Genomic DNA, 15,533 nt, shown 5'->3' on the forward strand with positions numbered 1-15,533 from the left:
TTATTTATTTATTGTAGAAATTTTGAGAGTTTTGTAGAAGCATGATGTTGATTGTTATTGAATTTGCCTTGCCTTGTGATTATTATGACGATTCCAAATGCATGTATTTGTCTAAAGGAAAATAAATATTCTTATTCTTATTCTTATTCTTATTCATACATCACAAGTTGTATTAATTGTTAATCATCTATTTACATTATTTGTTTACATTTTATCAGTTTTGTTCTCAACCATGTTAATAAACCATCAATTGGTTTTCATCTCTTTTATTTTGTAAAATCTAATCAATCATACTATCTATCATTAACAAATATGAACCTGACAGTTTTACTTAACAGTTGCGAAAGAATATACTTGTAGGCTACCATTGACTGTACCATAATGCAATTATTTAGTATAAACCCAAACTAAGTTGAAATATTGCTTATGTTTTGCTCACATAAATCATCAACATATTTAAAATACAGTAGAACTTTTACAATGAATTTGTGTTTGCAAACAACTACTTGTGTTACTTTCACTATCGAATCTCATAAAAACTCTATAATTTAACATCAATACTACGGATCTGTCTTAATTAGGAAACAAGGTGTACCTAATGGCTGTTCAAAGAGAGTAAAGTCGACTGAAATTCACGGGTTTTTATATCTTATTTTATATCTTAACAAATGTAAAAATTTGAAAATAAACTAACAATGTAGTACCAGTACACAACTTTTAAAGTTTCGAGAATTTCAACTCGTAAAAAATACTTAGTGTTTGCACGTAGTATATAAACTGACTTTATAACGAGTTTCCTAAAGTAGGTTCAAATTGCAAAAAAATTTGACTAAGGTCATACCACGTTTGCAAACTAAGAATACGTTATTAATGATGCAAAGTTGAAAGTACGTAGTAATTTTAACTAAGTAGTATTTTGTCTGTATTTCTACAGTTCTCTGTTGTACCGTAGTTCTGCCAAATGTTGGATATTTTAATTTAATATTTTACGTTTTAATATTTTCGGACGACCATTAGTAATTATTGGGTTGTTAAGACACAGTGATAGCATTATCTACGGCTCACCTTGATTTAAGTGTGTACTGTTCGAAATTTCCTATTGTTAGCTCATCTTATCAACAGCCATGCAATCGGCACAACCAAACAATTTAGATGGTTTTTTAGTTTTGAATTTACCGTCGTGATTTTGTTTCTTATGTCTAGTAAATCGAAATATACTTCCAATAATTTTTTCCAATCAGACTATAACAAATCAGTTAGGCTACCACAGTATTGATTGAGCGAAATATTCCTTTATACAGCTAAGCTTAGAGTTGAAAGAATCAAACTTGTGAAGTACCTATATTTTTTTAACATAAAACTGACTTTCAGATTGTTTAATATGATAACATATTAGCTAAAAACATTTAAAAGTAGTATAGGATTTTTAATGTTAAAAACAAATCGTTTGCCTTTTCATTTGGCCTCAAGGGGTAGCACGTAAAAAAGGGGTGGTGAGTTTCCACTGTCCAAGTACAGTATTATAAACTGTACTCCTTGACGCGAACCAAAGACTTTAACATAGTCAATGATTTAACGAACAACTTAACCGACTCGCCGTAACCATATTTTGCCTACATCCTTACAAGTAACAAGCTAACCAGAGAAGTAAATTGGGGGGGGGGGGCTGGTGGTATAGAAATGATTAACCCCATTGTTATAAGAGGTTTTGGGGGTTTTAGGTTTTATGTTATAACTAGCAGAGCACCCGTCCTTCGTACGGGGTTGGTATATAAGTATAAAATGCTTATTGCAGTTATACTCAAGCTTTGCGTTTGCAATGGGGGGAGGACACAGTTTGATAAAATTTTGACATCTACCATTGTCATAATGTTCTACCATTGTACCTAAACAATAGAAAAAAATAAATCATCAAACATTCGCACAATATCACAAATTATTCATTAAATTAAAAACTCAAACCTAACTGTAAACAATCCTACTTTGATAGTTCATATTGTGTATCACAGCTTTTTGTTGCTGCTTAGTTCAAATTAGCTGTTGTCATATATTCATATATGCACAAACAAAATAATAATAGTGCTGCACCCTGTTGGGAAACGTTTTAACTTTTTAATGCTATTGCATATTATAGAACCAAATTGTAAAGTTGAAACAGCTGACTAAATTCTTTAATTCCCTTTAAATATGAATACTCATACGGTTAACATGGGGAACTACAGACCCACTGGGGCGGAGCCCGAAAGGATTTTTGAGATAAGAATATGCCTAAATGTTAGTAGGGAATGTAAGCTTCATGCCAAATTTCAGCCCAATCCGTCCCGTAGTTTATGCGTGATTGAGCAACACACAAACATACACACAAACTCACAAACTTTCAGATTTATAATATTAGTAAGATTGATTTCCCCATTTTTGGCCCTATAACATAACGTTTTGAAATCTCTCTCCAAACCATTTTGTAAGGATAAAAAACAAACAATTTAGTAAATTAAAGCGTCATTGTCTAATGGTTACGGATAAAATTCCCAAAAACTATAAATTCAAAATTAAAAATAGTATTCTTATGGGGAAACTGTTGTAGTTTGCTTGTTTGTGAGTATATTTTTGATAAAGTTTGGGGTAAATGTATTATTTATTTCATTCTGCTATTACATGTTAATAAAAACTCATTTTATGACATTTCTCGTAGCAGCAAACCTAAGTAGGCTACTCACTAAACCTAATGATATTTTAATATGGGATAAATCTAACGTATAAATGTTTCAATGGAAAACCGATCAGGAAAATGGAAATTCTCTTAGTGTGCAGGTTTGCTGCGGTGGTGGTTTTTAATTTTACATATAAATATAATTGAATGATTTTCGCATCAAATATGCGATTCACAATCAAATCCCATTGCTTACTACAACTATATCGCAATAATCTGTTTCTCAAGCAGGCATTGTAAGGCGGGAACTATGGATGTCTTCACACCTCAATTCCTGAGAGCCAGATTAGATTAGATTATACAGGTGGCAGTGTCAGTCTTCGCCGCGCCACAGCCTGTTGCATATCGTCGTAATATTCGGGAAGTGCCGGAAGCATTCACTGCCATCGTAATTCCACATTCCTGCATGTTCGTTAACATGCCTACTAGATAGGTTCGTTGAACGCAGTTGTTTACGTTTTGAGTTTGCGTCGAGATTTCGTTATGATCGCCGTCGTCTGCACAGTGAGTTTTCTGCTTCTCAAGTGGTGGAATCCTCGTAGATATTTGGAGAATGAAGAATGCAATGTTGTGGTTTATACAGGGAAGAAAAAAGGTTGGTGGTTTTGTTTGTAAACAAATAATGTTTCTATCTTGGTATTTCCCATAATGGTTTAACTTCGAGAAATGTTATTGGAGATGGAGAAAGGAAGTCTTCAAATTTGTGATTCTATATGTCAACAATAATTGTTTCCCCTTAAGGCTTGGATTTTCTCATATAAAAAACGATTGAATTAGGATTGATTCTTTAATTTGTTAATTTTGTTTGTAAACAATTGTTTTTCCACCAAACTACTATAGTTATTTATTTCCTTGTTGATTGTCCAAATGGATTTGATTTGTTAAAGAAATACCATTGAATAAAGATATTTTTCAGGAGTTTGTAGAAAGGAGTATAGTGCACAAAAACTCAATAGGGATATGGATTTTCTAAATTACAGGTTTGCACCACTACAATAAAAGTCATTAATTTTACATGACATATGCATAGGATGCACAATGTTGACACAACTTGCCATAACTCAATAATTAATCTCTTACTAAATGCAATTCATCCTAAACATTAAATTTGTGCAAAAGTAGGCTAGAAGAATCTCCTCTCACTTAAGTCAACTCAAAGTCATCTCACTCCAAGTCAACCACCTTTGAAATATTCATACACACGGCTGAATATTTATTCCAAATTAATTCCATCTTTGGGTCTACGACTTCATTGAATGATTATGAATAAAATACTACAAAATATGACAAATGGTTTGGCATAATTTAATGATAAAAGTAGAAATTGAACATTCTAGAAAAGCATCTTTTCCTACATAGCATTAATCTATAATTTACTTGTATCAGTATCATCCTTGGTAAAAAAGACTAAATTTGGTTAGAAAAAACTTCCATTAATATAAATGTTATTGTAATTAAGCTGAATATTGTAAGTTTTTTATTTGTGTTCGGTTGTGATAAACAACCTACTCGTTAATGGTCTAAGGAACTTTCCTTTATTTTCATACATTCAATTTGGTATTATTCTTAATTTTGAAGTTCTGTAGAATAAAAAATAACTTAAAATAACTATAACATTTTCAACAGACTATTTTCAATAATTGTATAGCCTATTTTTAGGTGTTGATTTTAATGGTAAAGATCGTAATTTGATTGTAACCATACACTTTATTGGCCTTTCAGGTATAAAATAGATTGAGCATACTTTTCTGCAGATCTGTCAACACTGAATCAGCCGAGAGCTGGAGACAATATTTAAGTTAAAGTTTCAAACAAGTGGGGGCTTTTTATCGTTTAAGTTTCTTGTGATCTCTGAAGATATCAAAATGAAAATATAAATCGATCCCGGGTCTAGGTCTCTTCCACCTAAGTTAACAGCTTTCTTCCCTATTGGGAAAGTAAAAAGACCTATTTGTAAACTTTTGATTAATTGTCCTGTACAAAATTATAACCAGATAAAAATGTGAGCTGTAAAATCCACCTTAAGATAATTGGGAAAAATTTAGGCAACATCAGAATTGTCTAAAGATTACCGAGGAGAGACTCGCATTAAACATGTTTCAAATTTTAGAATATGCTGAGAAGTCTATCTATCTATTGACTTTTCAAAGTTGATGGCATTAGTTAGGCTACTGTGTATTCAAATTTATATGCTACAGTTTTATTATTTCAAATTCAAAGTAAATTATCTACGTTTATGCCTACAAATACGTTTATGCTATAAATTTTCCATCAGACTGTCAAAATCCTATTTAGAGGATGTCTAAAGAATCCTAACCTAACCAGTCTAACTAGAGTCAATTATCAAGTATTTACAATGATTAGTGTAGCTCTGAGAGTTGAACCTTGAGGAACACCGATGGGACCACTTACCAGCTCAATTGCTAGAGAGAGTAGTTGCTTCATATTACCCAGGCAGTCTAACTAATTAGAATGTCATGAGAATATCTTGAAACACCTTTTCCCTGATTGTGGTTCACTGTCAATGCTACATTTTTCCCGTGGTTTGAGTTAATGTTTATATTTTAATAGTGTTATTAACATAATTTGTTGTGCTTCTTTGATGTCGCTTGAAATGCAAGAATGACGCAGAACTGAGTTATAGAATGACAAAAGGTACTTTCAAAACAAAATGAAAATAGGCATGAAGCTTATGCTTTCAACAATTTTTGTCTCCCTAAACGAATTTACCTTAAAGCGCTTGTTTATCTTTGCTTTGTTAAAAAAAATAACTCTTACATTTATCACTGAAAAAGATGCTATGAAGGGATTTGGATGCTATGAAGGGATTTGGACTATCGGCACTTATCAAGACGCTTCAGGCACTTTTCAGCTGTTTGTTTTTGTTTTTGTCTACACAGATGGCATTTTTTAGAGGTGAGAGAGAGTGTCTGTTATTCAAACGCTTTTTGGGCAATCAGTCCAAGCCCATGTTTTGTGGGCTTGCTGGAAATCGAAACCATCCCTTCCGTGCCGAAGTCCGAGACGCTAACAACTAGCAACACAAACAATAGCAATGTACACATTAAACTTAAACATTGTTGTATTGATAGTCAAAGCTTAAACCATTAGCCAAACAAATCAGGCACTTCAACCAGTTCACATGTTGACCCCCTACATTGAAGTCTAAAGCATTTATTGCTTGAAGTCATTGGTAGTAACAGCTGTGTTCTGTATCACTGTGAATCCATGCTCTCAGACTTTCAAAGTTGTTCCAAACATGATCAACAACTCTTTGTGTGCTATACTTGCTATTTTGAGCTATAACTTTTATAGATCAGATAGCTGATAGCATGAAGGAAGTTTCTGATATGAGGAGATGTTTAAACGCTATTACAGAGGTGGAGGTACTCTATCCATCAAGTAAAAATTCAAGATCTGTGAAATAAAGGGGAAAAAAGTTGTTGGGTTACACTCACATTATAGGTAGTTGTTTAAAGAAGCTTGCTTATATTAGTCTTGCATTCGATATTGGCGGTTGATACTCTAAAGAGTTTATTGTTATCCTCTTTCTTGTTTTTCAGAGAATGACAGTGAGGTGCAAGAGTTCATGGAAAGACTTGTAGAAGGAATAATTGGAGCTGGTTTGGACGACGTAGCGTTGTACCCTCTCTGTGACCACCCCCACTGTAAGTACTGATGTATCAATGATCATAAAGGCGAACCTAACATACTGCTAACTGTTCTAACAAATGTTATAACATTATGGTTGCCATGCCAGGTGGATTTGCAAAACCTTTTTTTAGAAACATTTCTTTTTACTTCTTCCTATCTCCTATTGTAGTATTCTTTTTCTGACCATCTAGCTGGTACAAAAAGACTAAGATGAGTGTTTGCTTGTTCTGTAGGATATAGTCTGTACCATAGAACCTGACCCTTGCCCATGAGCCTCTTATACCTGAGGACTAGCCAATGGTCTTAGGCTCAGGCCAGTCCCAGCACATAGATGTTAGGTACAGAAAAAACTCGTTTATGGGACAACAGTGTTCTTTCTGCTCTAATATTTTGTGCCCGAAATAGACATGTGATGATCAAGGCAGAGCCAGAGCAATGAGCAATGTGCAGAAATTCCTATCGCAGAGGGCTCTGGGTCTTCCTACACTGTGAGCGTTGTAGTACATGAGAGCGAGGGGTGGTATTTGACTTTGCCCTAGGCACCAGCAACTATAGCGCTTAACACTACCTAACGTCCTAATTGGTGGGTAGGGGGGATTTCAAGATTTTGCATTCTGGGGGAATGTAAAGATATTGATCAGGTTGTTCCTTGCCTTTCACAAAGAATAATTTCCGGCACAACATACCAGAGCTGAAAGCGCAAGATTGTCCCATAAGTGTTTCCTCTGTACAGTACCTTAATTCTCTGTGTGTAGTCTTGACAATGCATTAGCATTTCTGGTTTCAGGTTAAGGTTTGTGGGACAAAATTTTATCAGAGTAGACAACTATCATACATTCAAAATAATCTTAACAGTATTATCTTTGACAAGATGCTCTTACGACAATCATTTTTAAAATAATTTTTTTTTTTACAGCTACCATAAAAAACTTTATTGTATTCATTACTTTACTGATTGAAACAACTATTTTCTGTAGGATCTGTGAGCTAATCAAAGGTTTCATTACTTCAATCAGAATTTGCATACTGAATAGTGTTTAATTTCATGGTAATATTACAGCAGATTTGCTATTGTTGCTGCTTAAACGGGTCATCGGCTTTGTATGCATGTCTACTATTGATGCATGAAGTGGAAAATTACATTATTGATTTGATGGGATGAAAATAACTACTTTTATGTGTTGGAAACGGCCTCAAAACTCCTAAGAATTAAATGATTGGGTTTGAAAATAAAAAATATGTTTAACTTTGATTGAATTGTAGAATAAGGGTAACAGTTAGCTTACCTGGAAGAAGTACAGGTAGACCATAAAACATGCAGAGGGGACACATATCACACAATATTTTGTGCTCAGAAATTTGGGGGATTTTGTCAAGTGAAGAGAGAATAGAGTTTACAAAAAAATTTTAAACTCTCTCAAATCAACTCTCTTAAGGGTCAACTATATGTTCTCTTTAAGTAAAAAAAATAGCTACAATTTAAAAAGTCTACTTCAGCATCCAAGGTCTATGTGATTACCCTATTATTGGGTTCCCATGTGGTTTTGGTTGGAAACATTAATTGGGATTCGATGTAAATTACATTTTCAACATGAAACCTTCCCCCATACTAACATTATGATATTGGTGTATTTATGTACATAATAGCCTGTATACCGCTTTGTACCTGCATGCAGACATAAACTTCTGTGAAAAGTACCAGAACCCTCTAGTCCAAGCGCTGCGAAGACTGTACGCTAACCTCAAGATGGCTTTATCTGGTGAGTTTACGGAATTGAGCTTGAGAAAATATTTATCCATTCATAATCAATTTTGTTTTATGATTTTCATCAACTATTTCCAGTATTTTATCATAGGCAGACAAATTTAGAATGCTTTTACGGGAGAGTACTTGCATGGGTAGTTTTTGGTATAGCTGGATAGCTGAGTGGTTGGGGCTCGCCTAATAATCAAATGGTAGCGGGTTTGATCCTGGAAAAATTAGTATGTAGCTTTTTGATGGTTCATAACTGGACCCAGCAGTCCTTAATCATTGGGCTTTCAATAAATGGTCTTGGTTAATGAAACAGCTGATCTTTATCAGTACCTAACAAATATACAAACAAGCCATCTTACTTAATTCTATCATAGACAAAAAGAATTAAATATAGACCGTCAGCTGTGCTGCGGTTACCATAGGTTCTGGCACACACCGCTGGGAGTGCTGTGTAGTTACGTTTTTGTCTATACTCATCCTTCACTCATATTTGGGCTAAAATACACACACAAAACATACTTTCCAAATATTGTTAAAGCTTTTTCACTGTCTGTGCCAGTGTAATTTTATGAAAGAAAATCTAAGTGGCTTAAGCCCCTAAAATTTGTAGATAGTAGATATGCTAGGCATTGAATCCATTCCTCTCACACCAAAGACTACGATGCTAACCTCAGCTCAGGTTTAGGGTTAATAGTGCCCTAGGGTGCAACCCTTTTTGCCCTCACCCCCTTACCATGTGATACCATCAGACACTTATTGAACTTTAGTTAGAAACAGGTACCAATACTATTTGGAGGTTAAAATACTGATTGAAATTGATGTGTTTTATGTTTTTTTTTCCAATTGAACAATATTGTAAACAAGTTTAGAAATTTGGCGCTCCTAAAATGTTGGCGCTCATGGCTACAGCCTAGTACAAAATGTAGTCTGCGCTAGCCACAAGGCTACACAACCTTCTACCTTAACTTTCCTTCTTTATCATTCCATTGACTCTGATGTGTTGTTGTATCATGTGACAGATGCCGTGCCAAAAGATGCGGAGACTGCTTGTGACCTTCACGCCGAGTTGAAAGATCTCATGAAGCAGATGATACAGGAGGCTAGAACACACCCTCCGTTGTCGGTGAGTGAGAGAATGAAGAGGGAAAAGAACAAATAATGAATCCCTCTCGTCTAACAATCAACACATTTTGATAATTTTTCTGTTTCCGCTGATTAAGGTTTGACCATCCATTTGCTTTTGATTACCAGAGTCCTTTAAAAATAACCTAATTTACATTTCGAATCTTATGCTTAAGCTTGAAGTACGCCTTAGGTGTGCACTGTGCAGAAATGCCATTGGATATCCACCTTCTAATTGGAACTTTCCCATTTATTATTGCTTGGAAGTTTACTAATCAAATTTCAGGAACAAAAGAATCCAAATTATTTCATAAATAAAATACAAGTGTGCAGAAAATAACGTTAATATTTTAAGTTCTTTAATATAATGACATGTTTCTATCTTCTGCTTTCATGCTATTATCTTTTTTTTCTTCTATTCTCAAGCTTTCTTCCTTTTCCAATTCCTATTGGACAAAATATTATTGTGATGGTTTAAGACCTTTTATTGTCCATATACTTAGTACCTGGAACAAGGGTTTTCTTAGGTAAGCTAAATTGAGCTCTATCCCTTGGAAAAAACTGCAAAAAAATACAAAAAACCACAAAAAACAAAACAACCAAAATCTCCTCATCAAGTACTTGGCTTTTCCTGCAGATGGAATACTGTTTAAGCACCAATTGATGAAAAAATAACTGTTTTGTTGTCTGGTTTATGAATAAATGGATGTAGGACATTTTATCCTTCATAGTTCACAAACACTAGATGATTGGACTATTGCACCACGTAGAGCATTTCATGGTGTTTCCAAACAATGCAGTTTTCCCATGAGATCAGTAGAGCACAACTGTGAACTGTGCTTCACGTTCTGGACCTACTGTGAACTGGTGTAAACATGTGAATTCACCGTGAATGGAGTTACATTGCCTTTCCACATTAACTCGCGTGTTGCTAGAGTAGGCGTGAAATTGGACAAAATGATGTTTGGCCGTGTAGTCCAGAGTGTTGCATTCAGCATTGTTGACTTGTTATTTTGATACCTAATATTCTTATTTACAGTAAGCTACTAGGTTTCTTGTGTCTGAATTTTCTAGTACATTTTAAAATATAAGTTGCTCATCAGATTAATGTTTTTGGAGATCATTTAATGTTCTTACACCAAAAATTAAAAAAATTGGTTAGCTCAGAGGAGGGTGAAATTGATATTTCTATGTAAAGATGTATCTTTTAAATTGTAAAAAGGCTAAGCTGATAAAAATAAATATTGTTTATTATATGTTGGAAGTACTTCAAGAGTTATTCAATGCTTAGCGTACCCACAGAAAAAGTAAGGCTCAGATATAACATTCAACGGTAAACTTAAATGATGTGTCTAGCACTTGTTTCTGGTGTCTAAGGCAAAGTCCAACACCGCCCTTTCACATTCATTTACTGTAACGCTCACGGTGGAGGAAGACCCTGTGCCCTGTGCTATAGGAATTTCCGCACAGTGCTCACTGCTCGGGCTCTTCCTTGCTCGTCATAAGTATATTTCCGACACAGTAGCAGAACTGAAAGCACGCATTTGTCCGATAAGCGTGTTTTGCCTGTATCTTACTTCACTGTCTGTCGCATAACGGTATTGGAGTGGATTGGAGTCACCTTGATTTTTCTAAAACTACACACAGCTTGACGAATTTTTAAATTCAGTGTTTTTTCACCTCCTGACTCCTTCCTCTATTGGTACACACGACTTAGAACTGGTAGGTTTTAGATTCAGTTCTTCAAATTGGAAATCTAAAAACCAAGCTCTGGATATAAAACTGAGGTTGCTCTTTCAATTACGGTCTATTTAAATAAAATTAGTTACTGGTCCATAAATGAGGTGCCTATTTCAGTGACCAAAAGGGAATGGTAACATTTGTGTATATCTTTGGTATGTTCCCACAGGAAGACAATGGAGAGGCGAGTTGGTGTCCTCCCTCAGGAACCTCTCCTGAGTCCCTGGGACAACGCAGTTACGAGGACATTCTCGCCACAGCCATCCTCAACAAGGTACTTAGTCTCACGAGTCTCTGTGTTGAGGATACTACACACTATAGTGATGGTTTATTCTATCATTGTATAGTTTATGGTCATATCATGCACAGATGAGTGCACAATAAGCTGATGTGTTAACTATAGGAAATAAGAGTCTAGCATTCGATAACAAAATTCACAGATACTTCTTAAACAAGAAGTGAGTGAATTAAACCGTCCCGATGATTATTAACTATTAAGTCCATTAACAGTACAAAGTCTATTAACTTCTCACCTACCAACTTATGATCAAAAATGATTGGCAAATCTCCAATCTTCCATGCCAAAGATGTTTAGCACAAAAGTAGACTGGTTGCATACGGTATTTAAATTATAATTTATGGATAACAAACTTTTTTCAAATCATATAGACATGTTTGTTGAAATAAAACTAAGAACTCGTTGAAAGAACTTGAGGTACATTTTCATTTGGCGAATTTCTGGTAGGATTTGTGCGTGAAGACACAGGCCTTGATTTTCTTCATATAGTATAGTAGGTAGCAAGGCACATGATAATTATTGTTCCGACATTTAGTTCACGTTATTAGTCCCTTAATAAGCCTATATATCTGGACTAGTTTACAAAGAAACTTATTTTTAATAGATCACTTGGACTGGCAAACAGTCTGAGAGAAAATCAACAATGCAAGCAAATAAATCTACGTATTTTTCATATGATTTCAAAATTTTAACTGTACCTCTGCCTCTACATAAATAGTGATTAGTAGTTAAATAAATCTAAAAAGCTACTTTAGTGATGATAGGGATAAGGACTGGAAATTCAGTTATGAATTTAGATAGAGAAAAAAAACAAATACTGTAGAGGGAAATACTGTGGACAAACTTGCATGGCTTCAATAGTCTTTCTATGGTTTCACCCTCTCCCATTCAGTAGCTGTTGCTTAGTTGGTTCAGAAGCATTCCCTCAATTTGTATATTGTTCAATTTTTTTCTAGCAGTCAATACTGGCACGGTTATTAAAATTCCTACGAACAATTAAATTGTTAAATCAAGACAAACAGAATCTTTTTAAACCTATTAGTTTACAAATTCTTTTTGTAATAAATGTGATAGTTTCTAAACTTATTTTTCCTTTAGATCTTTTCCAAATATCAACGAGACAGACCTAGACGAAGGCAGAGGTTACATGAAAAGACTGTTGATAGAAATAGTAACCTTCTTTCAACTAAATTGACAGGTTAGTAAGATCTATAGTAGTTAGTAAGTTTAGTAGCAGCCATTTTTTGTAATATCTTCTATGCTTTCATAGCTATTTCAGCCTTTATGTAGTGAATACTGGAATATTAAATTAACCTTTTAATTCAATACATTTTTCCAGCATTACTGAATTGCTTATGTTTTTTGTAATGCGATAAAGAAACCAACCAATCTTTAGAACTTTTTTTGTTTTTGGGTGATATGGTGAAAGAGGTTAACTTTTTTTATTTTGCTACTAACTTCTCACTTGCATATTTTTTGTTTCATTAAATAAGTTTTGTACATTTTTGTTATTTATACCACAAGAATAAAGTACGCAATTCATTAATTCATCAATACTCCCATTAAATATATTTTATATTTGATTGTGGTTTGAAGCCTAGAAACATGTTGTGAATTATTAAACATCTCTCTCACAGCCACTATGCAAGAGGCGGTTGGTAGGACTGACTCTCAATCAGATGACAGCGACAGTTTGGCCAACTCTGGTGAAGAAAACAGCTGGAGTGAATCTAGTCATCATGAACCTTTGTCAGTAACGGTATGTGTCAAAGATTTTGTATAAAAATCTCATAATGGTGCTTTGAAAGGATAAATTTTTGCCTTGGCATCTTTGCTGTAACTAAGTGAATTTTTTTCATAGTTCAATATGAAATTCAATTAGAAAAACATTTTCTTGTATGATTTACTTGCATTGGTTCTTTCTATTCTGCTTGGAGCATAAAATTCCTTATATGAGACATTTTTCCTTCCGTTTGTAAAAAAGTTCTTCAAAGCTGCTTCATTAATTTATGTTATTTGAGCCGTGACTATTTCCACCGGGCGAATGTCACGACTCATGATCAATGGTTCAAGTGTTTTTTTTATAGTAGGCTAGTTCAGTGTTTCTCACTCCACGACCCCGAACAAGGCTGTGGGTTTTGTTCTTATTACTCCCACCGCCGACGATTCAGAGGCTCCGAGACTTTCGTTAGCGCTGCATCGGCATAAATTTTGCATCGCCTAACATCTTAATTTTGTAGTATGTTTGCGTTGTATTTTTGCCCTTTTCTTACTTGTGTGAAGATATTCTCTACTATGCAGTAAATTAAGAGCGCCCAGCGCGCTTGATGGGGCCCGTGAGGAGGAACATGTAGCAGCCGCATCAGCATTGACGGAGTGGATTCTACTACTCTTGGCCACCCCTGGATCATGGCCCCCCTCTTCCGTCATGCTCGATTCCCCCTCCGGTGCTGCTTGCCCAGAACCATTGAACTGAATACGCCCTACCGCAAGTTACCCCCACTGTTGTTATGTTTTGATTTTATTTATAAAAAAGGCAACCCAAGAGACTATTTAAAAATTATTATTTGTTATAGGCCTATACATAGTTTATTAATTGTTATTCTTTTTAAATTTTAAATTCTTTAGCCTAGGCTACTTGTTGATTTTTTAGATTTTATAATTTTTTACATATCCAATTAAATTTCTTTTTGGGGCCCCTAAATGTTAAATTGTTACCAGTTATTTAAAGGAAGAGATTTTTATTATTCATTGTTGCTATTTTACAAATTTTATTTTACTAAGGTTAAAACTGATTAAATTTTTACTTTGACTGAATTTAGCCTATTTTGAATTTTTTAAATTAATGTTCCTTTGTAAGTCAGTAGGCCAAATTGGTAACAAAAATTTATTTAAACTTTAATTGAGAGTATTTAATTCATGTATTATTGTTAATTATTGTTGTGTTATTCTTTTATTGGTTAATTACAGCTCGTTTCTCTCAAATGGCGTGTTGTTCTTGAACCTCCATCCATGGTTCTCATTTTGTTAAGTAATGTTTTGTGAGCCGCTTCTCGGGCCTGCGCATGGATCACGCTTCCATTTCGTTAGTCTGGGGGCAGGCTCGAGGGCATGGTTCATCTGGTAGCAGAGCGTGGTTAGTGGGTTGCGTCCTGGGTGCCTTGTCGTGAAACTTGGTTTCACGACTCGGATACTTAGAGATGCGATCGCTGTCCGCGTTCTGTGTTTTGTTTTGTTTTGAAGAGCCGTGGATGGATTGGTTTCTTGGAAATGTTCTGGCCTGGCAGTTTTGGAAAAAGGTCTTGTTGTTGTTGTGGTGGGGCGTAAACACATTTTATTAGGAGCTCGCCCTTTGGCCGAGGCACCGGGTGGAATCGGTGGTAATGACTTGCATCCTTCGGGAGCAAGAGTGTCAAAAGCATGGTCATGTGTCAAAAAAAAAAAAAAAAAAAAAAAAAAAAAAAAAAAAAGGTTTGTGTGTACACCCCATCACACAAGTGTTAGGTGTTGTCTAGTGTATGTATCGGTGTATGTTTGTGTGTGTGTACGTTCGTGGGTCATTTGTTGTTGTTTTTTCTTGCGGTACTTGCGGTATGAATGGGCAGGTTCTTCTTTTGGGCCCCATCAGGTGCGTAGGCATCAACGTCCAGAAGCCTTAGGAATTAAATTTCTGTGTTTGTTTTGTGAAAAAATTTTTGTTGTCTGTTTTGAGTCAAGTACTGGTTGAGACTCGGTATGGCGTCAATTGTGCCGGAATATTTGAGGAAGCCGGAGCTGGTGTACGAGGTGCGGTCCCGGGGGGAGACTCCTGGAACTGATGTACGCACTTTGCGTACACAGTTCAGACAAATTGCTAGCATGCCTCAAGCTTGGGTTGAGTCGCTCAGTTTGGATGAGGAACTGGAGGCATGTAAAGAGAGAATGGAAGAGCTAAGTGGGGAAATTAATAGTTGGAGTAGTTTTCCTATGGGTTCAGCTAAGGGTTCGGCTATCACACAGCTGACGCACTGGCGTAAGCGTCTGCTCTTGGTTTCAGGGCAACCTGAAATCCAGGATGAAGACAAGAGTTGGGTGGAAGCCAGAATTCTTGAGCTGGAAGGTATTTTGGAGAGTATTAAGGCAGGAAAGTCTGTCAAGGAGAAAGTTGAAATTTTTGAAGACAACCGTTCTTCGGAAACTTCAAACGAAGTTCTGCCAAAGTCTGTTGTTGAAGTTGTGACTCCAGTGGGTACCCCCCAGGCTCCGCCTACGCC

The 15,533-nt window shown here is 35.4% G+C and overlaps 1 protein-coding gene across 1 annotated transcript in view; it reads left to right on the plus strand.

The window, feature by feature from the left end:
- The window catches only part of LOC128996588 (uncharacterized), a 92,336-nt gene that overhangs the window by 51,272 nt on the left and 25,531 nt on the right, over nt 1–15,533 (plus strand). The window contains exons 5-10 of the mRNA XM_054421983.1: nt 6,274–6,378; nt 8,041–8,124; nt 9,140–9,243; nt 11,152–11,256; nt 12,379–12,478; nt 12,918–13,039. Coding sequence (XP_054277958.1) covers nt 6,274–6,378; nt 8,041–8,124; nt 9,140–9,243; nt 11,152–11,256; nt 12,379–12,478; nt 12,918–13,039 — 620 coding nt within the window. The remainder of the gene's footprint in view (nt 1–6,273; nt 6,379–8,040; nt 8,125–9,139; nt 9,244–11,151; nt 11,257–12,378; nt 12,479–12,917; nt 13,040–15,533) is intronic.

This window comes from Macrosteles quadrilineatus, unplaced genomic scaffold (genome assembly GCF_028750875.1).
Source record: "Macrosteles quadrilineatus isolate MER2022 unplaced genomic scaffold, UCM_ALF_1.0 Scaffold_6__1_contigs__length_79288215, whole genome shotgun sequence".
In the NCBI taxonomy this organism is placed as follows: Eukaryota; Metazoa; Arthropoda; class Insecta; order Hemiptera; family Cicadellidae; genus Macrosteles; species Macrosteles quadrilineatus.